General features: G+C 39.9%; 1 protein-coding gene across 1 annotated transcript; it reads left to right on the top strand.

Annotated features, from left to right (window-relative positions):
- Positions 1 to 219: 219 nt before the first annotated feature.
- Positions 220 to 24,748, top strand: tnfaip8l3 (tumor necrosis factor, alpha-induced protein 8-like 3). The gene is made up of 2 exons (XM_088992347.1): positions 220 to 556; positions 21,922 to 24,748. The coding sequence occupies exons 1-2, from the start codon at positions 511 to 513 to the stop codon at positions 22,482 to 22,484; spliced, it is 609 nt and encodes a 202-aa protein (XP_088848473.1). The 5' UTR covers positions 220 to 510; the 3' UTR covers positions 22,485 to 24,748.

The raw sequence follows: 24,748 nt of genomic DNA, 5'->3' as shown, positions 1-24,748 counted from the left end.
CAAGCAGCGTTCTCACCCAGAGAAAGAGAGAAAGAGGAGTAATAGAGACATAGAGAGCGAGGAACAGGCTGCCTACAGAAAGAGGTACGGAAAGAATTGGAGTGGACAACACCGGATGAAAGAAGGAGGAAGAGGAGGGACGAGAAAGAGAGGGGGTGGACTGAGATGTTGCGAAGAGAGGGGAGGGGAGGAGAGTGGGCATCAGAAAAGTAGATGACAGGGAGAAGAAAGAAGGAAAGTGAAGGAGTCAGGGTAAGGGAGCGCAAGCTGGAAAAAAAAGAAAGACCAAAAGGACAGCTCAGCAAATGATCCTTTTAGCATTCCTCCCACCGCTGCAGTAACCCAAGGGGTGGGTGGAGAAAGGAAGCTCAGCGGGAAGAAAATAAATTGTGGTTTCCTTTTTTTTGTGTGTGTGTTGAGAGAAGAAAATCAGAAGAGAAGGGAAGAGGGGAGAGTGATATAAGAAGAATCAGAGAGGTATTATAACCTCCTCGTGTCCCACAGGAGAACATGGACTCTGACTCCGGAGAGCAAAGTGATGGGGACCTCTCGCCAGGTACACAACTCTCTTTCTTAACCTCTATGTGTCGTACTCTTCATTTCTTGTATTAAACATACATGGCAAGGAGCCTGCACTTCATTTTAAGTATCGCGCTGAGTCTACAGATGGTTTCATGTTTTACACTAACACCCGGGGTAAGTATTATTCATAAACTGCAGGTAGTGTACATTGATTCAGAGTTACTATAATGGTATTCAAGATTTACAAATGAAGTAACACCAATGGATTTTGTTGATGTAATATTAAAAATGGCTGAAATAAGTATTTGAGATTTAACATTACAAGTAATCATCTGAGTGTTCTACATTTAATATGTGTAACTGACAACATGATAATTAATACACTTGACATCAGTAACTATTGGGCATTTTTAAATTTACTTTTAAAATGAACTACTGTACTCTACATTTGAAGTGAAGTAATTAATGGGTATGCTTGACTTAATATTCGAAATAACCTCAATGGATAATATAATAATGTAAATGAATCAAATGCAATGAAAATAAGTGTAACGGGTTATCTTATTGGAAGTAATTCAAAAGGACATTATAAATTTAAGAATAAAGAAACTAATGAGTACTGTTGATTAAAAATATACCCCTGAGAGATTAAAAACCATATCTTTTGGGGCTTTATTTTTGTTTCTCGTGAAAGTCTCATGAAAATTATCAGAATTATGAGAAATATCGGCATATGCCTTTTTGTAATACAGGTATCTGTCAACCGATAAAAGACACTTAAAATTGTGATTAAATTTTGCAAATCTAAAAAGTTGTTCACCAGAAATATTTTTCAAGACACATCAACGATGTTATGAGATGGAGTTGCAGGATTTTTATTTGACACCAATATTTTCCCTTTTGTTGAAAATGAATATCATGTTGTGTTTGTGTTTTGATTACATTTGATCTTGTGCTCTCATGTGCCCTATTTGTCTCCACCTGTTCTCGTCATCTGGGTCTTTTGTGTTTAATCAATCAGCTCACCCCGTTGTGTCTTGTCCAGGTGTTTCTCGTTGACTCGTCACTTTGATATATATATATATATATATATATATATATATATATATATATATATATATATATATATAGAGAGAGAGAGAGAGAGAGAGAGAGAGAAAAAACTATTACAAGTACATATATATTTATATGTATGTCCATCCATCCATTTTCCAGACCGCTTATTCCTCATTAGGGTCGTGGGTGGTGCTGGAGCCTATCCCAGCCGTCTTCGGCACTAGGCAGGGGACACTCTGAATTGGTTGCCAGCCAATCGCAGGGCATACAAAGACAAACAAGGGTCACTCTCACACTCACACCTGAGGACAATTTGGAGTGTATCTGCCTGATATGCATGTTTTTGGAATGTGGGAGTAAACCGGAGGACCCGGAGAAAACCCACGCGGGAGAGGCCGACCTTTGCACTGTGAAGCCACTCGACTATATATATATATATATATGGGTTGTATTATATGTGTGTGTGTATGGGGCGGCCCGGTAGTATTTTTTTTTTAATTCTTCCTAGGAAGCAATATGAGCATTTATGTAATACTCTTGATATAAAAAATAATGCATTTTCCATATTTACAAGTGTTTTGATGGCTTCCCATAGTCAGCAGATTAGTTGTGGCTTTTTGATTTTTTTTGATTAATGATCATTTCTCCTCTAGAATGACAGTATTGAAAATGTTATCTGTTACTCCAAATTGTGGTTTTTTTTTTAATATTTTTTTTATCTTTGTTAATGATGTGCCGTTGAACCCCACCATCTGTTTGTCCATCTGGCACATTCTCTGTCTGTCTTTTGATTCCCTGGCAAAGGTAGCCTGATAAACGAACCAAGCCGCAGTGTAAATGTGGCATAGCAATTTCCAGGTTTGAAAGTAGACTTTCATATGCAGCCACAGACTGAGACGATCGACTTAACTTTCTGTTATGTCCAAGCCTGGAGATGTCTTTATGAAACCAGATAATGTAAAGTCTCGGAGATTTGACTGTCTCGACTGTATTGTGAGAATGAAGGAAAATTAAGTTTCTTCAACCAGTAGAGTCTGACTCATACATAAATGCAACCTGCCTTGTGGCTCCACCACACTTTTTATCATTCAGTCTACTGTCAAGGGAAAGAAAAAGTAGCTTGACTGCCATGTAAAGGTCAATATTTTTTTGGATTTGGATTTTTAATGACGTCAAGATGGACTGGAACGAAAGTACTGTTCTGTCCAACAAATAAGTTATCAGTGTGCACTTATTTTGTATGCTACACCAAAAGAGTAAATATTAATGTTTTTGTTTCAGGTGACCTTTCTGTCGTGAGCAGTTTATTTGTTGTTAGTAAGCATATTTCATGATGTAACTTGCCTCCACATTCTTCACAGTGATCTCTAACCTGCATTGTATAAAATGCTTGATCCAGGCAGGTCACACAGTCTCAAAATCACAAAATCAACTTGCGCTCAAATGTTCAAGTGTCATTTACTGTAACAAGCAAACAGAGCCTCTTTTGGGATGCTGCACATTCAGTTTTGGAAGCAGTTCAACATTTTATTCTCATATGAGAATAAAAAAACCTTGGACTGTTTTAATGAAGGCATTTTTTTTATTAACCTACCTTCACACTACATTCTCAGCGGTCCCTTTTCAGGCCCCAAGGGAGAAAACAAGTGAGTCAGAGGTGACAGGCTGTGATTGCCATGGATGCCCAGTGCGATGTTTTAATTGTCAAAACTTTTGGGAGCACACAACTCAACCTAAAACAGCTTCATGGTCATTGGACGCTCTCTGCAGTGTGGATGTGAATAAGAGGCTCCTTTGCATGTTTCAGTAAAAACGATGGAAAGTGAAACTGTTGAAACATTATGAAACATTCCTTGAGCAGAAGTAGTGACCAATGCACCCCCAATGCGCGGACTCTCAAGCCAGAATTTTGTATTATTATTTGTTTAATTAGCCAGTGACCAGCATTTGCAATGAACCAGTCTTACTGTCTACTCAATGCCAATTTATATATTAGGGGCAAGTCATGATTTATTTTTATTTTTTTGCATAAATGATGCTGTCACATCATGTATGCAGTCTTTCCTTTTATGGTATTTTTATATTAGAGGGATTATTAGCCTGTCCAATAACTACAGGTAGAAATGTGAAATTGGTGTGTTATTTCAATGACTCAATCCGTTATTTTGTGACGTGTTACACCTTTATTCACAATATAATTCCTTGGTTGCCAAAATTATGGTTATAATAATAATAATAATAATAATAATAATAATAATAAAAAAAATAAAAATACATCTATAAGCGATGAGAAGGTTTCTTCAGCCGTCATCTGTACAAAAGTGAAGGTTTCGGACGTTTCGCCTCCTATCCAAGAGGCTTCGTCAGCGAACTAAAGTCTGACTGGTCGTATCGGCCCTATTTATATATCCCTAATGTCCAGACATGGTGACGCCGGACACAGCTATGATAGGTCCCTACTCTCAGGTTGGGGGGGGCAGAGGACCCCTCCCTGTGGCCCCACTGATTGTTCCTACATTCCTGACTAACGACTGACTAACGACTGGCCTATTACTCCCACTCCCACCGGTATCACCTCATCAGCATAACGACCCTCATCAGCATTAATGTAGGAACAATCAGTGGGGCCACAGGGAGGGGTCCTCTGCCCCCCCAACCTGAGAGTAGGGACCTATCATAGCTGTGTCCGGCGCCACCATGTCTGGACATTAGGGATATATAAATAGGGCCGATACGACCAGTCAGACTTTAGTTCGCTGACGAAGCCTCTTGGATAGGAGGCGAAACGTCCGAAACCTTCACTTTTGTACAGATGACGGCTGAAGAAACCTTCTCATCGATGGACCACTCCTGTACGACTGAGAGCTTACACAGACGTACATCTATAAGCGCCTTTCAAAACTCTCAAGGACACTTTACAGTCACAGGATATTTTTTTCTGATGACAACATTGCCAGTATGCCAGTGGACAGTGAGTCAGCTCGCTTACTATTTTGGCTGTAGAATCTGGACGATTCACTCACACAAAAATCAATCTGCCATCTGCTGATGTGACGTCCACGCATTTTTGCCCACCTAACATTGCATTAGATTTAGACTTGCTCAGAAACTGGTCGTGTAGCGGAGTGTAGTGCAGTGTCATGTCATGTCTCTCCAGTCATCACATAGGGGCATGTGGGTTGCTTGTTTTGGGTTATATTATATACAAAGAAACTAAAGCTGTTGTTTTATGGCACAACACAAATGTAATCCTCAGCCAGGATCTTTTTGTAACTTTTGACAATCGGCCAAACTCACAAATAAAATCAAAATACATGACACCGACCATACTGTTGTGTCGTCATGACATGTACATACAATACAATACAATACAATACAATACAATACAATACAATACAATACAATACAATACATATTGATTTCTATAGCACTTTAACAGCTGGACATGTATCATATATGACAGCCTATTGAAGGTTCATAATGTAGTCGTAGAATTCAATGCACTTGTAGAATGAATGTCTTCAAATATTTATGATTAGTATTATTTATTATTATTGTTGCATGTGCTTCTTCTGAAATGCTCAATGTTAACGACTATTTCATTATTTCATTAGTAGTACGAGTAGCAAGCAGTTGTCAACAAGATCAGTTATACCTCACTAAACATCTATTTGTCCTACTAGTTTTCCAAAGTTGCAGTACTCGTCATATAATTCAATCCTACTTGAGCTTGATAGCAAGAATATCAAAGGACTTTATACAACTATGCCAAAATGTCCCTGCTCATAAGAAAGAGCATATTTGTACTTTACCTTCTCTATAAATGAAATCAAAGAAATACTCAAAGAGCTTTATCCACTTTAAGGTCAATGCACTAGTCTACTTTTCGTCATCACTTTTAAGTCAATTCATCAGACTAGTCAAACAACACATGGCGGTGATGTTATTAATGCAGCACGGTAGTTTAGGTGAGGGTTTATTTGTATACTTGTAGCTCTAAGGTGGCACGAGCAGTAGAAAAACTATTACAAGTAAGACACAGTTGTTTTATTAATGTGTTTTTATCATTCTGCTTTGGACTAATGAGCTAAACTGTCTTATTGGTAGGGCATATGACATACTATCACATGGACATGAGGCTGGATGTGGTGGTTGAGAAATAAATACTCCAAAGACTTTCCATAAGCGACAGTGTGTTGGTTTTGCATGCATCCCCCACTTCTTTAATCTGATCTGCAGATGGAGAGTGCTCAACGAGCCCCTGCACAGGACATACACCCACACCCCAGACACCAAGAGGTGCTTCTGGAAAATTGTAACACAAATGGTCTTAGAATAAAAATGGCATAGCCCAAAAATGGAAAAGGCAACTCAGGATATTTTTTCCCCCCTGCATTTTTGCAAAGAGCAAACCTTAAGATTTCCAGGTGTTTTTTGCATCATGTGACACATATTCTATGAGACGTTCAGAAAGGAATTTGCATAGTTTCTAAAACATACTTAAACGGCAGATGTAATCTCCACAAGCCTCGGCGAAGTCTGTGGCTAGATCTGTGACACAAAGCATCGGTGAATTCCTACTGGGCAGTTAGGTCTGTGTAAGCTCTCAGTCGTACAGGAGTGGTCCATCGACGAGAAGGTTTCTTCAGCCGTCATCTGTACAATTTTGAAGAATAAATAGGGCCGATACGACCAGTCAGACTTTAGTTCGCTGACGAAGCCTCTTGGATAGGAGGCGAAACCTTCAAAATTGTACAGATGACGGCTGAAGAAACCTTCTCATCGATTTACTGGGCAGTGAGTTTGATAGTTTCGTTTTATGCACATAATCCAAACACCACAGACACGAATGGCATTGAGAATGTGGTGTTATACACCTAGCCCCACCCCTTTCTAAATTACAGTATAGGTAGAAGTCACTCATTCAAGTTTAGAGAAGGTTCCTTTGGCTGTTTATGAATTTTTGCAACATAGTAGACTGAATAAAATGAAGAAGGGAAATAACATTCAGTGAGAAAGTAGAAAATGTAGGCAACAGCTTCAACTTGCCAAATGGTGATCCCAGACATTTTGTTGAACTGTTTATTACATCATTAACAACCCATTATATGTAATTTGAAACTCCTTTATTGTAAAGCGTTCCTTTCTCAATTACAGATCATTTCCATGCTTGCTATCCAATAAACCCTGTGGGAAGCAAAAGGAAAACCACAGATATCTGTGTGGTTTATGACATTTTAATGGGAATGAGGAAAAGAAGTCTCAAACGTGACAGCTTTTCTCCAAGTCTTGGATGAGAGTTGAATGCATGTGGGGGCCGGGCGGGATTGGATTTATGCTTTCAGCAGAGTGGGTTAAATTTCCAGAAGAAATGGATTACCTCTGAGGTTGGGACAACTCTTCTCGTGTGTGTTTGTGAGAGGATGTAAACCACAGTTATTTCCTTGTCAGGAGTTAGCTGCGGTGTTTGGGCCTGCAGCCATGACGAGAGCAGCACTTGGGGTTTGCACTCATTGCTATCAGGCAGTCAAGGCCAGCGTGGAACTTGTATCCAAGTTAGTCACATCAATCGAGCTTTTAATTGAGGTGCCCCAGAACAGAAAATGAGTGAGAACATGCATGATGAAACTCTTGAAAAGGTGAGTTTCAAATGTTTTTTGAAGCCCGTTGGGGATAAAACTACCTAAATATTTGTTAATGTGGTCACGCTATATCACAGATTTTCAATTACCACAGGTGGGTCATGAATGTATCATTTGGATACAAAGGGTCTTATTGTTAAATTAAATTCCCTCTTAAAACCCTTATTGTGGCTCATCCTTCTTTTACAATTTTATCATATTTTCCACTGTACAGTATAAGGCGCACCCCCAATAAATTGTGTATTATCAAACGTTTTCCATATATAAGATATGGACTATAAGGTGCACCTTCAATGAATGAAAATATACTGTTGTATATAAATATATAAAAGTTTCTTAAATATGAGGCACACCACATTATAAGGCGCTACAGTAGAGGCTGGGGTTACGCACTACTTCTTCGACAGGGGGAAATGGAATCGGTGGCTGCTAACAGCAGTTGCGAGACCTGTTGTGGCTCAATATTACTTCACATATAAGGCGGACCGGCGTATATGGCGCAGGATCATATTTTGAAGAAAATAAAGGCTTTTGGGTGCGCCTTATAATCGTAAAATAAGGTAATTGTAAAAATACAACAAAAAAACTGCTCACGTAAAATGCAAAGCTAGATCTGGAATTAATCCTTAGATGCTTGCTGTATGTTGAGGGACGCTAGCAAGATACATCGGCATCTTGGGTGACATTGGTTGATGTGTGATTTACTCACGAACAGTATGACATTCGATTTTAAAGATGCCACCATTCATATTTTCTTTTTAGTATTTGATGGCATTTCATTCCTCCAAAGCAATTTCCCACATACGGTTGAGTATACGGATAAGTTCCTATAATTCTGAGCGGTCTATGTTCTGCTCTATATGAATCACCGCTTTCTCAATCTGTCCATAGTCGCTCAGGTTATTTTTATCCGTCATGGCTGTTGAATAGAAAAAGTGGTACAAGCTCAGTGGATACTGATTCAGCATGTGAGAAGAGCAGATGTGCCCGATGGTGGTTAGTAATTGGAACGTGGAAGCCACAAAGTAACAGCACGACATTGGATTTAGCCCAGGGTCAGATTTCATAGCTCAGGAGACTGAAAAGTACTTTAGATTACAACGGAGAGGGAAAAATATGAAGTTCCATTTTAATGTAAAACGAATATATTATAACAATTTGATTTCAAAAGGTGCATCAACACATGTAGAAAATATAACAGACACATATATTCTTTATCCTCTGAAAAAAAATACTAGTTTTATAGTGAAATTAAATGAATCGCACAACAGTATTCATTTGCTTTTTCGAGGCCTGATCTAGTGAATAAAATAGCAGCGTCTGATTCCAGCTGCAGTTGGCTATTAGTTAAGTACTCTTGTGGCTATATTTGAACTTTTGTTGTCTGTTTTGTTGGTATGTATGACTGACATGGGAATTTAATTGCAGGATGAGGATAAATAAAGTTCAAAAAAATCAAAAGAGGACCAGCGGCTGTTAAATCTAGGTCCTGGTCCTCTTTGGAGCTTTCCCACAGGCCCACTTGAATGTAAGCTGAGGCCAAATAGATTAACAAGTAAACAGGCCAACTGGAGGCCAGAGTTATGGGGAAGGTTGGCATTGCCTGGATGATTGTGCTTGTGAGTAGTGAGAGCCTTTGCAGTGCCGTGTGGTTCTCTTTTTAAGCACTGCTACGCCATGCTGAGACTTGGCGAGGGCCGATGACAGAGGCGGCTCAACCAGGGCCGGAAAATATTTACTTCCTTGAAGTTTGTCTCAGTGAAATGGAGTCAAAAAGGAAGAGATTGGCAAAATAAAAGAGTCAGACACGATTACACCAGAGGTGAAAAGATAGTGAGTGAGAAAGTAGTGACTATGACTGGAGCTCCGGTGTTTGTGTGATTCTTCTTCTACCCTTCTGTCTTCTGACCTTCTGAACTGTTTAAAATGAAATGTACATACGTATATTGTAATACATTATACTGTACAAATATATTTTCAGATAGTGCAAATTAATTTCACACACAAGTAAAAAAAATCTGGGAAAAAAAGAAGAATCAGTCTTTATATTCATGTAAAGATGGTAAATTAGTCACAGATGTAATGTTTTGAACTCCACATGACAATTTGGTGCATAATAGCAGCAATACATGTGTCCTTCATTGAACTTTTGAAATTGACTTATCGACTGAATGAAAAAAAGTTTCCCCTGAGACGACATCTTCAAAACAATATTTACACAGGCCTGCAAAGCGGCATTTGCAACAATCATGCATCCTCTTGGTATTATTTATATTTGGAGTAGCATGAGAAATAGTAGTATTTAGAACATCTTTCAGTGTGTAAGTGATACTTGAGGACTTGCAATGGAGACAGCCGCAGGTTAATAAATGTCAAAGTCAAGTTTTTAAAGGTTCTGAAATCTTATCATGCACTATGGAAAAAACTTAAGGGTGTCTGCAAAAAAATCCATAAATATTGTGAAAACAGATAATTGCTTTTCCATACTGCTTTACATCACACACTTGAATCAAGGGTTGAAGTTCCAAAGCAGAGTTTAAACTAGGGCCAGTGTCCAAGGTGAGTTTTAAAATACAGTTTGGAAGTCAAAGGAGGGTTTGACTTTCCAAGTAGGGTTTCAAAGTTGTTTTTTTAAACTAGGGTTAAGGTTGCAAAGTAGGGTACAAACTGGTGTTGGGGTTTCTAAGCAGGGTTTTAAATTTGGGTGGGGGTTTCTGATAGAGACTACAAATTGTAGCTTGGGTTTCAAAGTAGGGGTTAAACTCGGTATAAGGTTTCAAAGTGAACATTTGAGTAAGGCTTTGGGCTCAAAAATGGGATTTTAAACTTACAGTTTTGTTTCAAATAGAAACATTCAAGCAGTGAGGAGCTGTGCATGTCACTCCTAGGCCTTCAATAGTGCTACATCAGAATCAATCCGCTGGTGTGAATTACTACACGTCCTCTAGAGGGTGCTGTTGGCCAGTAAATAACTTTTGACTTGAAGAAACTAGAGAAATACTGTCATTAAACTGTTGGAATTTGTATTATGAACGTGTGGATTCACGATAACCTCATAAAATTGCAATATTGTTTGCTATTTTGCTAGCTTCTGAGCTGTCCACCTTTCTTAATGATGGCCAATCTATTCTTGAAAAGTCCATCTTGAAAATGGCTTTAACAATATATTTGCAACCAAATCCACTTCTTCTCATGGGCCATTGTGGGTTGACAAAACCGCTATTAAATCAAGACAACAATATGTATATTGGCTTATGCAGCTCACGACAGATACACCGTGGTAGCTCTAGCCAGTATGCTTTTATCAGCGGTTCATGATATTATGATTGGCTAGTGACTAGCCAATCATGTGACTAGCCAATTGTAGTTTGCGAAAACTCTGGCGCTTCCTGCGCCTTCGAGCAGGCCTTGGGTTGCCAACTCAAACTGTGATTGGTTAAAGTAACAGAATCATCAACATTGATGTTTATGCTTCAGGGCCTTCAGAATTGATTGTGAAGGTGTCCAGGTAATTTCTGACCCTGGTAACAAATGATGGCAAAAATGTGATTGGTTAAATGCTTAAATACACAAACACACATTTGGAAGCGGCACATCAGGGCAGAAGAAATGAAAATATGCTGAAAGACAATTTGGATTTATTTAATAAGAATTCATGGACAAATTATAATTCTCATTAGTCTGTGATTCAGATATTTTTAGACCAGCAGAGAAGGCCTTGACTCCCCACCACTGCATTCAAGTGAGTACAAAGTTTAAAAACACAAAACATTGTACTATATGTTTTTCTGCAGGGAATGTTTAAATGTGCAGACTTAGTACAACCACACCAAACGATGTGTTGGGTGGGTGGTCGTCACTAAATCATAATGTATCCATCTCTAGTGGAGATGTTGCGTGTATTTATTGCTGTGTGTCAGTCCCGCGTCTTGCTATGTGTCCGTGATGTGAATTTGGCAGAGCGGTAAAGAAAAGCTCCCACACTGAAGGGATCGAGGCAGAAAACGCCTGCGGCCAGTTTCCCATGCCCGACTCACCGGCTGAGTGGGCCTGGCTCATGTCCGAACCAAACAGAGGAAGTCTAGAGCTGGTTGAAAAATTAATCATAAAGCGGATAGAGGTCAAAGGGCAGAAAACCCACAAGCTCCGCTATTTGATAAAACAGGATGTCACGAGTAGCATTTGTTTTCCCCAGAGGAGTGGATTGGTTTTGTCGTCTTTCATTGGGCAGAGTGGCTGCGATGGGAGCCGAGGTGGAGGTCACTGATGTCTCTTTCTTCCAGTTTCCTCGTGACAAGCAATCAGGCAACGGTGCATTAATCAGTCGCATCTCCTGCCACTTTCTGTTCTGGTTTCAAATCTGCAGGGACATCACCATTAAAAAGCAGTCACGCAGATGAGGGACAAACTATCAAATAAGCCTCAAGGCATTTTGTGATCGTTTCTCTTTCTGACTGAAAAAGGCTTTTAGTGGAAGTGGTCTTCGAGCAGTTTAAGACTGCAAGTTTTACCGTACTCATCAAGCTATTTGTGTAAAGTAACTTGTTTTAATATTTGTCAGGAATAAAAAAATATTGAAATGCAATAAAATGACTTTTCCTCGAGTGACATGCAGTACACAAAAATGAACATATTTTAATATGATGTTCTTTTGCACAAATGCCACAAATCTTGTGTTCAATGAGAATCTCTATATCTCATTGTAGATGGGTGAACGGACTAAAACTCTGTGGTTGAGTACCATTGCAGCGCAAAATAATTTCTAACAGAGTTTTAAAACAAATCATAAAAGTGATGAAGTCAACATTATGAGTTTGCTATTTGGGCCGAGTCACATCCATTCAATAAAGTTTGAAAGTGTAAACACCAGCAGATTGAGGAAAAGGGTTCTTCAATCATTATCTATACTTCCTTGCAGGTGTCGTTTCACTGTGCTGTAAAATAAAGTTTTATTTACCTTTTTGATGGTCGTTGATGGCTTATGGAAGGAGAGTCACCTTCCATATGGACTGTTGGTAACTTAACCTCTGGTGCTGTTCAGTCGTGTGCTTCCGCCGAAGATCACTCCGCCAGCCGTGGTGGGTGTGTATTATTAAAATAGTGCTTATTATAAGGTTTAATTTTCATAAATTTGACGTTTGTAAGGCGAAACGTTTGTAATATAAGGTGTTTGTAAGTTGAGGGCTCACTGTAACTAGATAAGCTTTGTGATCTACTGTATATGTATGTGTATCTGTGTGCCTTCCAGTTTCTGCCATGCTAAATAATCCACCAAAGTCAAAGGACTTTTAACTCATGCTGATGAAAACCATTAGATCAATTAAAATGGAACCATTCATTAACCCTGCAGCCCCAATTGTCGTTCTCCATCCTGGGTAGTTGTTAGTGGTGAGGTGAATGACCTCCTTCAGACCAGAACGCCTTAGAAAAGGTTTAACAAAGCGTGACATGAACAAGACATTTTAGTTCTGCTTTTTCTCTGTGGAACCCATTGCTTTTTCAATGAGCAAGACTTTTTCAGATTTACATATGGAGTAAAGTAGGCCTGGTGTGTTTGAGTCATCATATGAAAGTGGCATTTAAAAATAGACAAGTGCAATTTTTACAGGACAGACTGAGAGGAGGCGAGAACTGGAATGACAGAAAGAAAAGTAACTCTCCTCCAATTTCACCAGTCAACCTGTGGTAGGCCATCCTCAGCAGGCTCATTAAGCCAGAAGGTCCTGAAAATGTTATTTTCCAGTTGCAGCCCAGAGAAATATGGAAGAGAGTCGGAATGTTAAAATAGGCCAGAGGAAAAACTGAAATGCAAACTGCCAGGCAAGTTTTGTTGAAGTGAATTTTCCCTGACATTTTGTTAGTCTTGGTGTGAGGTTATGTCCCCGGGGAGGAGATACTTATCAACTTGGAGTAGATCCAGTCATTTCTGTCTACAGAATAAGCAGACATCAACTGGCACATTCGCAGGAATGGATCTGTCTGAAATCACATGTGGTTTCACACCACCAGACAAATATTAGGTCAACTATAGCTCATGAGATCCAGAATAAGAACTGTGTCAACTATCAACCCGAACCACCAGTGTGCAGTAAAACAAGCCATGAAAAAAAAAAATCATGGATCATCAGCACAAAATGCCTTTACTCTTTTTGTTCCTATACATTAGGTTTTTACAAAATATTCAATTAATGATTTGACAGATAAAAGCACGTGCGTTTATGACATTTCAGAAAATTCCATCCGGTGCTGAACCAAACCTTTTAATTCACGGCTGTCCAAATTGGGACTTCGAGGGCCGATATCCTTCACATTTCGATGTTTTACTCTGTGCCACCACACCCGATTTCAATAATCAGAAGTGTTATCAGGTATCAGCAGAGCTGACTAATGAGCTGATCATTTGAATCAGTTGTGTTGAAGGGAGACATTTAAAAGAGGAAGGACAGCATTCCAGAGGACTTGGTGAGGACTTGTCACGGTTTGCAAGGTGGTGATGGCGGTGGATCCCAAAATAAGCAGGCAGGAGGGAGCAGCAGGTTGTATTTGACAAAGTGTATTAAAATAAAGTCAGCAGGAACAAAATCTAAAACATCAAAATCATCTGTACAGAAAAAATACAAAGTATCAATAGAAAACCAAGAGGAAAAGTGTGCCAAGATGAAACAAACTTGACAGGGCGCAGAAAACACATGCATAGCATACAATGGGGGGACAAAAAAGTCCTCATACAGCAAGCACATTGACATGGGGTCATGGTTGCTGTGGGTTTCTGTGTCCTGCAGCAAAACAACACATGCACCTGCGGAGTGTCCTCCAATGCTGAACATCTGCATGTTGTCATGAGCAACGCCTACGTGGTGGTGTGTTTGTATGAGATATCAGATCCAGACGGGGTTTTTCTTTTTTTTTGGGCACTTTGGAGAAGCAAAGCAAAAACATTGTGGCGTGCCTTAGTGCTCCACAACGTCAATAAATTTTAGTTTGTGAATGAAGTTGGGTGTTTTTAACCTAAAATTGGTGAATTGATATTATTCACAATTGTTATTTGTTACGTTGTGATTTAACAAGCGGGTGAGCGAGGGGCAATAACTTTTTCTCATGGGGTACTTTTGAACTTGCTTTGGTGAATTACACTGAAATGGAGAAAGTGCATTTGTGTTGTATCTGTGTGATTCAAATTGGTTTGATGATCCGGAACCTTTAGGTGTGATACATATTTAAAGGAACAGAAATTAGGAAGGGGCAAATACTTTTTCACAGCACTTTAAGTTTAGTAGTCTGGACTGTAGGTGAAAGTTATTGAGAATTTTTGCCGCATGAGCACTTCTGGTGACTTTTTTCAAAAAGTAATCTGCGAGCCATTTATTTTGTTAAGTTAAGTAAATGTTTAGGGTTTCATAGTTTGGGTAGAACCATGAAAATGTGCAATTTCCCCAAAATGTAGGCGGTTTACTGCACATGTAAAGGCAGAATGTTGTCATTTCTTGTCTGCGGTCAGTTCTGACGTTCTTTTCACTCACACGATCGCTGTGTCGTGCCGTAAAAATTAAAGAAATACTATGCTGTGCTGCAGCAGTGCAGGGGACGTTCACTGACTAAACACAAGGATGTACAGATATAGAATTTCTTAATTTAAATGTTAACTGTAAGTCTGTGTAAGCTCTCAGTCGTACAGGAGTGGTCCATCGATGAAAAGGTTTCTTCAGCCGTCATCTGTACTTCTTTGAAAGGTGTCGGACGTTTCGCTTCTTATCCAAGAAACTTCATCAGCAAACTAAAGTCTTACTGGTAGTTTAGGCCCTATATATGTGGAGTTGCATGGAGTAGTCCTCTGCTCCCCCCAACCTGAGAGCAGGGACCTATCATAGCACCGCCATGTCTGGACAGTAGGGGTATATAAATATATATATATAAATCAGAATCAGATTCATCTTTATTGCCAAGTATGTAGAACACACAAGGAATTTCTTTCCGGTAGAACACGCTGCACTAGTAACGTCGTCAAAAAAACTGCTAAGTGGCACTATACAGTTCCATTTTGGCTACTGTTGAATATATATATATATATATATATATATATATATATATATATATATATATATATATATATATATATATATATATATATATATATATATATATATAGAGAGAGAGAGAGAGAGAGAGAGAGAGAGAGAGAGAGAGAGAGAGAGAGAGAGAGAGAGAGAGAGAGAGAGAGAGAGAGAGAGAGAGAGAGAGAGCCTAAACTACCAGTAAGACTTTAGTTTGCTGACGAAGTTTCTTGGATAAGAAGCGAAACGTCTGACACCTTCAAAGAAGTACAGATAACGGCTGAAGAAACCTTTTCATTGTTGAGTGTAAATAAGTGTAATGTTTTAGGCTAACATTTAGTTTCTTCCACATGTATTTCCTGTGACTGTTCCTTGCCAGACTAAAGGTGAATAATTAAATCCAGATGTAGTTAATAGAAGGCGCCATATAATTTTTTTGCAGGGCAGCCTTGGCTGGTTTCCATGTCCCACACTGTATGTATATTTTGACGTAACGCAGTAGAAAGTGTTGACTCTGCACTGTAAAAACATCAGACAGAACAAAGAAGGACTGTGTAGTCAACGGGCAAAGTCGGTGGGCACCTACCTAATCCTGACAGCAAAAAACTAACTTTTAAAACACTTATGTAACAACTTGGATGGCCCATGACACATGGTTTCTATGGTTGGCTTGTCCTCTGTGGAGAGCTCTTCTCCCACAAGCACATACTGTATGAAACACTTCATTTTGCACATGATGGGCCACATTCAGCAAAAAAAAAAAAATTAGCATTTCAATTTAGTCCTGTCGAAAATGTTTCAGGACTGGTCTAACAAAAGGCATACTGTACCACCCTGGTATTTTTTTTTCCGTGATGCGCATATTACACTCTGCAGTCTTTCCACACTGACGAAGACATGTTCATGTATTTACTTTTTGTACAACCCAGATGCCCGCTGTGGCAGGTGGCCATGAAAACCTTTTTGACCTTGCTGCCGAGTGGCTAGAGGTGTCGGTTATGACATAGTGGATTTGATGACTCACATATTATGTCTTTCTCCATTGAACATGCTGACTCACACTTTAAAGTATTCTTCATCATCATCTCTCTTCGTGTTGTTTTCGGTCCTAACAACTCTTAGGGCTTCCCGCTCAACTAACTCTTAAAAAAGGGAGCCAGCCTGGGGTCTATACTTGGACGTATACTTTATCTTCACAATGCTTGTTTGTCAGTGGCGGGAAGGAATAAGTACAAATACACGGTAGTTGCACACTACTAGATATTTCAAGTGTGACATAAATTAGGCGAAGGATCTTTTGAGTCATACTTATGGCTAAAAATATTTCAAGCATTCTATCGTTATTTTACACAATTCACCCAAGTTTATAGTTATACCCATACTAACCACCGAACAACAAAAATTATTCCGTTTAGCGTTTGCTGGCGAGTGACTTTTTTTGCAGAATGCCAAGGCACCAGTCACCCATTGCAATGCATTGTCCTGTTAACCGACATTTGCCATTGTTATTGAGCTATTCAGCAAAATGTCTCGTAGCTGTGTGGCGATGCACTGTTCATCATTGAGACAAACAGTTGTTTGAATGGTCAAAAGAAAAGAATAGGGCACATAAATGAACCAGTATATTGGAGCACAAGTTTCGTTGTCGCAATGTGAATGAATTTCACGCTGATGTCATTGAGCATTCTTTGTGACAAGCACTTAAAGACATCTGTTTACACAACTACATTTTCAAAATATGTGGGTATACTATTTTACTAATAACTTCGGCTGTTGTCCGTAAAAACATTCAATTCAAAATACGGTATTATGCACGTCCAAGGATGTAATCCTGGATGAAAGCATTTAAACTATATGAGTGCATGGATGGAATCCTCTGTAAGCTGCCAAAATGTGCGGAGTGGCCAACAATAGTGGAGGACACCAAGCCACTATGACGTGTTCTCAGTGCTAGCGGGAATACGTAGACCAAGTCTGTGATGTCATCTTGCACAATTTACAGCCTGGCACAGCATAAAATCGCAAACAATAACAACGTAGCCCATATAGTTTCCCATTTTTCCTATCACGTTAGTCAAACTGTGTGTTGTTGACTGGTGAAAATCTCTAAAATTGTTGCCGATTCTTGTTTTATTGATGTGGGTTGTTTAATGGCTGTGCAAAGTTTTAAACTTTGGACATTCCTTCCTCCTGGCCGGCCACCATCATGTCAAAATATTTTTAAACATAGTGTGTTTGAAACATTAAATACCATTAAATACCTTTGAAGTCCCTTAGCCTTGCCCACAAAGCTCAGAGCAACTTCTTTAGTCAACACATCTTGTTAGACCATCTGTCCCAAAAAGTGTAACAATAACCCCAACTTGATTAAATGTTTTAATGTATCGCTATCAACATGTTCCTACCCTGCAAGCACTTCCCCAACTGTTGGAAATCCTAATACTTTTGTCATGGTATGACATCTGCTCAAACATAAACATTTCATAAACCTTTCATTCTCCAGCTTGTCACATGTTAGAAATCACTGTTCTTCACAACATTGGCTAAGTCTAGTTACTACCACGCATTCACAGCTGTGAAGCATGTGGAAAAAGACTATACATGGGCTTTGTTATCACTCTGCTACTGTTTGAAGTTCTCCACAGTAGATAGTAATCATTCCTCCCTCAGACAGCCAACCGCATTGGAGCCAACTCCAAGAAGGCCGCCGCCCTGTTCAAGAATGCGATAGCACAGCACTTCTGGACTGTACATCTAGTCATCTCGACACTACCTATTACACAACTTATTACTACAGTTATATCAAGATTTAAGTAGTTCATTCACAAATCTGTACATTGATGGATTCATAGATATACACAAACGGTTAATGTACAAATTCTTGATACATGTTTTTTTAATTGTACTTACACTGCCCTCCATTGTTTAATTATTTAATTTTAATATTATGTCATCTGAATTAAAAGGGGGAATCCAACCTTCAATTCAAATGCATTGGTTCAGTGAGAAAAAAAAATAGAAATTTAAGATTTACCGTAATTTCTTGATTCTGCACTATGTACAGTTTTTTTTTTCTCTTATGGAACGGTTTTGCACATTTACATTTGTACAGTATACAGTTGACATTTTTATTTTGTTATGCTTAGAATATCTTGTTTTCTATCCTTTCACCCCACCCCAACCCCATCACTTTTCAATTGCTGCTGTGGACTGCAAATTTCCCCATTGTGGGACGAATAAAGGTATTCTGATTCTGATTTCTGATTTCTGCACTACAGAGCGCACTTATTAGCCTCACCCATACATTTCTAAAGGAAAAAACATTTTGTACATACATAAACCACACCTGTCTATAAACCACGTGTGCCCAAATTGAAACATGAAATGTTTATAAAGAAAGACAGTACACACAAAAAGTTTTAATATTATACCCAGTGTCTGAAATAATGTCTGCCCGGACGCCCGGGGCGTGCAACTTTGACGGCGGGCGTACAACTTACAAGATATCTCCGCCCGAGTGGCCCACAACTCTTTCAAGGAAAAATAAACTGTTTGTTTGGCAATTTGCATACTCGGCACCCAATGAGAAGCCTGCATCGAATAACTTTGTGCTTCCGGAGTTTCCCGAGCATTATAGCCCCAGAAGAAAGATTCAAAAGAAGCTAACAAAATTGATGACACTACAAAACGTAAACGTACATTAAAAGCATTGTGGAAAGAGGAGTTCAGGTGGCTTGTAGTAGATGACGCAACGCAAACATTGCATTGTGCAACATGCCTAACAGCGTATGGATGTCATGATGCCAAGAGAAATGTTAAATAATTCCGTTTTCTTCTGCAAAACCTGACATCCATTGCGACTGCAAATAAAGAAAACTCAAAATATCCTTCCTGGATCTGGCTGAGTGAACTTTTATCATTTTTTCCACCTGCTTGCTGTCTCGCCGCATAACAATGGACAAACGACAACTGGAGCAAAATCATCAGCAAGGGATATTTACGATAAATTAAGTAAGGGAGCTTAAGGTATATCAATTACTTAATTTTAAAGTGGTGTTCTGTTATATATTCTGATGATCAATCCTTAATACTTTGCAACAATGGGTTTTTTGTGATTAGTCATTTTATTGTGTTTCAAGTTGTGAAAATGGGGCAAGCAACTTTATGGCTGGGCAGGCAACTTTTCAGAGTGATCTGCCCTGGTGTCCGGTAACTTTTTGTCATGAGTTTCGAACACTGGTATACCTTAATTTTTATTTCAAAACAGTGCCTGTTATGCGGCAGGAACACAGCAAGCATTACGGAAGCAACACAGCCCGATTAGAGCTGTGTTATGCGGCGAGACAGCAAGCAGGTGGAAAGACGATAAAAGTTCACTCTGCCATATCCAGGAATGATATTTAGAGTTTTCTTTATTTGAAGTCATAACAGATGTCGGTTTTCGGCAGACCACAGGTAACACTGCTCTCCAGGCTGTTCTTTCTCCCTCGTCTTTCTCCCTCTCTTTCTCCCTCTTCTTCCTCCCTCTTCTTCCTCCCTCTTCTTCCTCCCTCGAAGTGACTTCCTCAGTCTGGTTTTAAAGGTGGTTCACCGGAGCTTCTGGCCAATCAGGTCCCAGTGGCAATTGGCCATTCCCAGGTGGTTGCAATCACCTTCTCAAAGACAATTAGTGGTCGCCCGACTCTGTTTTGGATGGGGAGAAATGCGCACCTTTCTCCCATCCAAAGTCCAGAAAACACGAAATTATTTAACCAGCACTAAGAGGGCTGGTTACAAAAATACAGCACGTCGCTGAGAGCCGTTCTCATCTTGTGTCGCATTGGAATAGCGTCAGATATTTCTTGCCACACACACCCTTATTCTCTCTTTGGTTGTTGCTGTGTCACTTTCATCCTAAGGCAAAGTCACTCCAGAGCTCGTGCTGTCCTGTCCGTCACGCAGCAGACAGGCTCTGTTGGTGATGCTTGATTTTTTCACACTGCTCCACGCTATCAGGATACATTGGCAGACTTGTGCAAAAGTTGCTCTTCACACACAGCCAGTTTTGGTAAACAATTTCTCACCGCTGGTTATCCAAGCCTCCCATTGAACCCGGAGGGCCACGTCAAATGCAAGATTCACAAGCAAAGTTACATTCAACTTGCATCTTCCTCAGTACATATATTCACCCTGTCTCACTCTTACCTTTAGTGCTCGAGTGCCTCATGGCGGCCGTTAGAGAAAAAAAATGCATAAATTGACCACATCGTTGCATAAACTGCAGGGTTGAAAGCTTGTGACAAAAGTCGTGGCTTGTAAATTACGGTAATTATTTTACATCAGGGTGGTCCGATAGACCAGTAATTAGCGTGTTGGCTTCACACTGAAGAGGTTGTGGTTTTGATCTCTGCTGCAGCCTTCCTGTGTGGAGTATGCTTGTTCTCCCCGCAGGGTCTGTGTGGGGTTTTTCTTGGTACTCTGGTTTCCTCCCACGTTCCAAAAACATTTATAGCCAGCTGATTGAACACACTGAAGGTGTGAGTCTTAGTTTGTCTTTATGTGCCCTCCGATTGGGTGGTAACCGGTTTAAGGTGTCCCCTGCCTACTACGCGAACATAGCTGGGATAGGCTATACTATAGCCTATATGCATGCTATAGCCGCTATAGCATGCCTTCCGACTCTTGTGAGATAAACAGGATTGAAAAAGGGATGGTTTTCATTGAGGGATGGATATTTTGCATCAATTTAAGTGTGCCATAGTTATTAGCAGCCCAGATGCTAATATTGTGTACAAACCCTTTTTGGTGACAAAAAATAAAACAATTCCTCTCCTGTATGTTTCACAAAATTGGAGAACCACCATTTGCATAATCTCTTTCATCATCCAATGACCAGGGTCTTCTCCTGTTCACTCTCCCCTTTTGCCCTTCAAAAGGTTCAATGGGGTTGAGGTCTGCAGAGACTTACAGTTACTGAGAGAGACTCCTGCAATGAAAATATAATTAATTTTGAAATGTTTAACACATCTTTGCTAGTAGTTGCAATAATGGAGAGGTCACCGATGGTACATTTTGAATGTATGAACTTTTAATGTTAACAACCTGTGACATGAAAATAAATGATGAGTAAATGTGACTTTAAATGTGATTTTAAGAGTGAATAATTGTCTATGTCCACACGGGAATTGGCTGGCAATGGATTCAGGGTGTCCCCCGCCTACTGCTTAAAGACAGCTGGGATAGGTTCCAGTATGCCCCGTGACCCAAGTGAGGATGAAGCGGATTAAAAAAAAATCACAAATGGATGGATGTAGAATTTAAATAATTAAAAATAAAAAAGGGAAGATATTCTTTGAGATTGAAAGTTTTTCTTATGAATGCAAGCCATGTTTCTGTTGTCTTATTTGAATATGTGATGAGCAAATGAAAAACTTGCCACATACCACAAATGGCACCCAAGACAGATTTGGGGTAGCTCTGCTTTATAAGGTCTTTAAGTAGGGGGGTTGAATTAGAACTTTTACTTTCAGCAGTTACTTTTGCATAATTTCAAGTATTTGTATTTCGATTTACGTATCGAGATGGGGTGTGTTTACCAACTTTATTGTGTTGTTGGCATCAAAAGGTCTTTTTTTAAACTAATTTCTTGCTGTTTCGTTTCCCTCCTCAAGGACATGAGAGCTTCAACTCACGCTCTTTAGCTCTGCAAGCCCAGAAGAAGATTCTGAGCAAAATGGCGACCATGGTGGTGGCCAACATGCTCACAGACGACACCAGCAGTGAGATCTTGGATGAGCTCTACAAATCTAGTCGTGAGTTCACCAAAAGCAAGAAGGAGGCCCACAAGATTATCAAGGATGTCATCAAGATCGCCCTGAAGATTGGCATCCTGTACCGCAACCACCAGTTCAGCGCGGACGAGCTCGACACGGTGGAGCGCTTTAAGAAAAAGCTGAACCAGGCGGCTATGACGGCGGTGTCATTCTACGAAGTGGAGTACACCTTTGACCGTAATATTCTTTCCGAGCTCTTGCTGGAGTGCCGGGACCTGCTTCACATGCTGGTCGAGCAGCACCTGACGGCTCGCTCGCACGCTCGCATCAACCATGTTTTCGACCATTTTGCTCACGGCGAGTTCCTGGCCGAACTGTACGGGGACAGAGACGACTACAGACTGTCTTTGAGGAAGATCTGCAACGGCATCAACAAACTGCTGGACGAGGGGACGCTTTAACCTTTCAACTGTGTTACGTCACTTCGCCGCTTCAGACAGCTTCCTGTTCACTCTCCTTGGACGGCTTGCATCACTTCCGCCTTTCTTTCTGTCAACTTCCTGTTTCCTGCATCCGTTTCCATGGAGCTAGTTATAGCATCCTCCAGCTGTGGCTTACTGACGATTGTTTCATTCAGACCGTGTTTCCCCATGCGCACCTGTGGACAATGTGTGTGAAATGTGCATTCACAGGAAGCTGTATGAGCATTTATTCCATCTCCTTATTATACAGCTAAAGGTCCATGCACTCGAGTGCCCTTTCCTCTTACTATTACAATTACACTAGCAGAATGATTGTGTCTGACTTGTAGATTTTCTAGTGCTGCATTTAGCCTTCTCGTACAGCCTGAGACTGGATATCATGGATTTACAGCAAGCTGTTTGAGTATTTATGGGACCAGAAAATATAGTGAATAATTGACTTTCATTGAAATTGAATGTAAAAAATAGCCCTTCCCTTCCCTAAAATCTTGCCAAAAATGGGGAGAAATGTATTAAACACTGACATTCAATAATATTGGGGGGAAACAATTCTGCAAGTACTGGATGTGAATACTTTTCTTCCATATCGTTGGATCCCATCTTAAGGTCCATATAATAGTATGCTATTCATTGCATTAGTGAGAACGACTGTGTCTTACCGTTTATATTTTTCCCAACTACTAGTGCCACGGTCATCCTACCAGTATGAATCTAATCTCTTCCACATGTAACACCAGTCAGCCCCACAAGAAGGCATCTGTGCTTCCGTTTAACCCTCAGATGTTGAAAAAAAATCACGTTGATTATGTTGTGTATCTCTTTTACCCGTATGTAAAAATCCGCACAAAACAGTCAAATAATAGGGGACATCAGCAACAACAGTTTCTGAGTTGTTATAAACATACTTGAAAAGAAAGACAACATATTTTCTATCCCATTGGGAATATATATCCAGTGCTTTAGTCAACACAAAAATGGAAACGGATAAAAGTGAGACCTTAACATAATATGAGGGTTAAAAGTGAGGATAGAGACTGCACAAGCATGGAACCACAAACGCATATTTGAGCATTTAATCACTCAGTCTTTAATATCCCCTGCGATTGGCAGGCAACCGGTTCAGTGTGTCCCCGGCCTACTGCCTAAAGCTGGCTAGGATAGGCTCCAGCACCCTCTGCGACCCTAGTGAGGAATAAGTGCTTTGGGGATGGATGAATGAATGAATTAATGAATGAATGGATGAATGAATGCATGAATGAATGAATGAATGAATGAATGAATGAATGAATGAATCTTTGATATCCATTTTAAGCTTGTTGTGCTGATCCCATTTCAGGGTGATTCAATGCACTAGTACAGGAGTGGGCAAACTTTTTGACTCACGGGCCACAATGGGTTCTAAAATTTGACAGAGGGGCATTTGGAGGGAGTGTTTGGGCCGGACATACTAAAGCATTAAATGGAGTGTGTGCAAACCTCATCACTGCTACAACTACATGTTACTAATGAAGGAAAACGGTGCACGAGTTGACACCTACGTGATCCTAATACCACTAGTAGCTAGATAAAATTATTGATGCCACATCATTTGTAGCACTAGCAGCATGCAGATGTAAGCTAGTGCTGAGGTCTGTGCAGCTCCCCAGTAACACTCAATTGTCTTACTGCTATGTTCAAGTTGTGGACCATGGGCACCTAAATACAATACAATACATATTAATATAGCGTGTTAACAGCTGAAGCTGTAGCACTTAACATGGACAGCTATCATACACAGGAAATAAAGTAGTGACAAAGATAGTAGAAACCACCCGGTAGTGAAAGATCAGATCGGAATCATGCCAAGTCGAATGAATAGGAGTACAGTAGTTGAAAAACATGACTAGCAAATCAGTTGTTTTACTAGTGCACCCTCGTCATTTCACGAGTAAATTGAAGTACAGTATCTTAGATCTAAAGCTGAATAGCAAAGGTGTGGAGTAAATGATCTGAGGCTTTTCATCTACAGTACATTGCTGTGTGCGGACAAAAAAATTACAACCAATGGGCCTTAAAACATTGAAGGTATATTTCGAAGATTATGGTAATCACTCCCCTTCCACGCACGCGGCGGTGTGTACGTGTGTGTGGGGGAGGGGGGGGGGGTCATGTGACTTAGCAATCATCTGTACATAAAACCAATTAAGTCAAATTTCTCCAAAGTGTGTCACTTGTCTTTTATTAAAAAAATCTTGTCAGTGTCA

The sequence above is a fragment of the Hippocampus bargibanti genome, linkage group LG03 (genome assembly GCF_051943395.1).
Source record: "Hippocampus bargibanti isolate YZ-2025 linkage group LG03, ASM5194339v1, whole genome shotgun sequence".
Lineage (NCBI taxonomy): Eukaryota > Metazoa > Chordata > Actinopteri > Syngnathiformes > Syngnathidae > Hippocampus > Hippocampus bargibanti.
The sequence above is the reverse complement of the archived record's forward strand: the minus strand, read 5'-3'. Positions and strand labels throughout refer to the sequence as shown.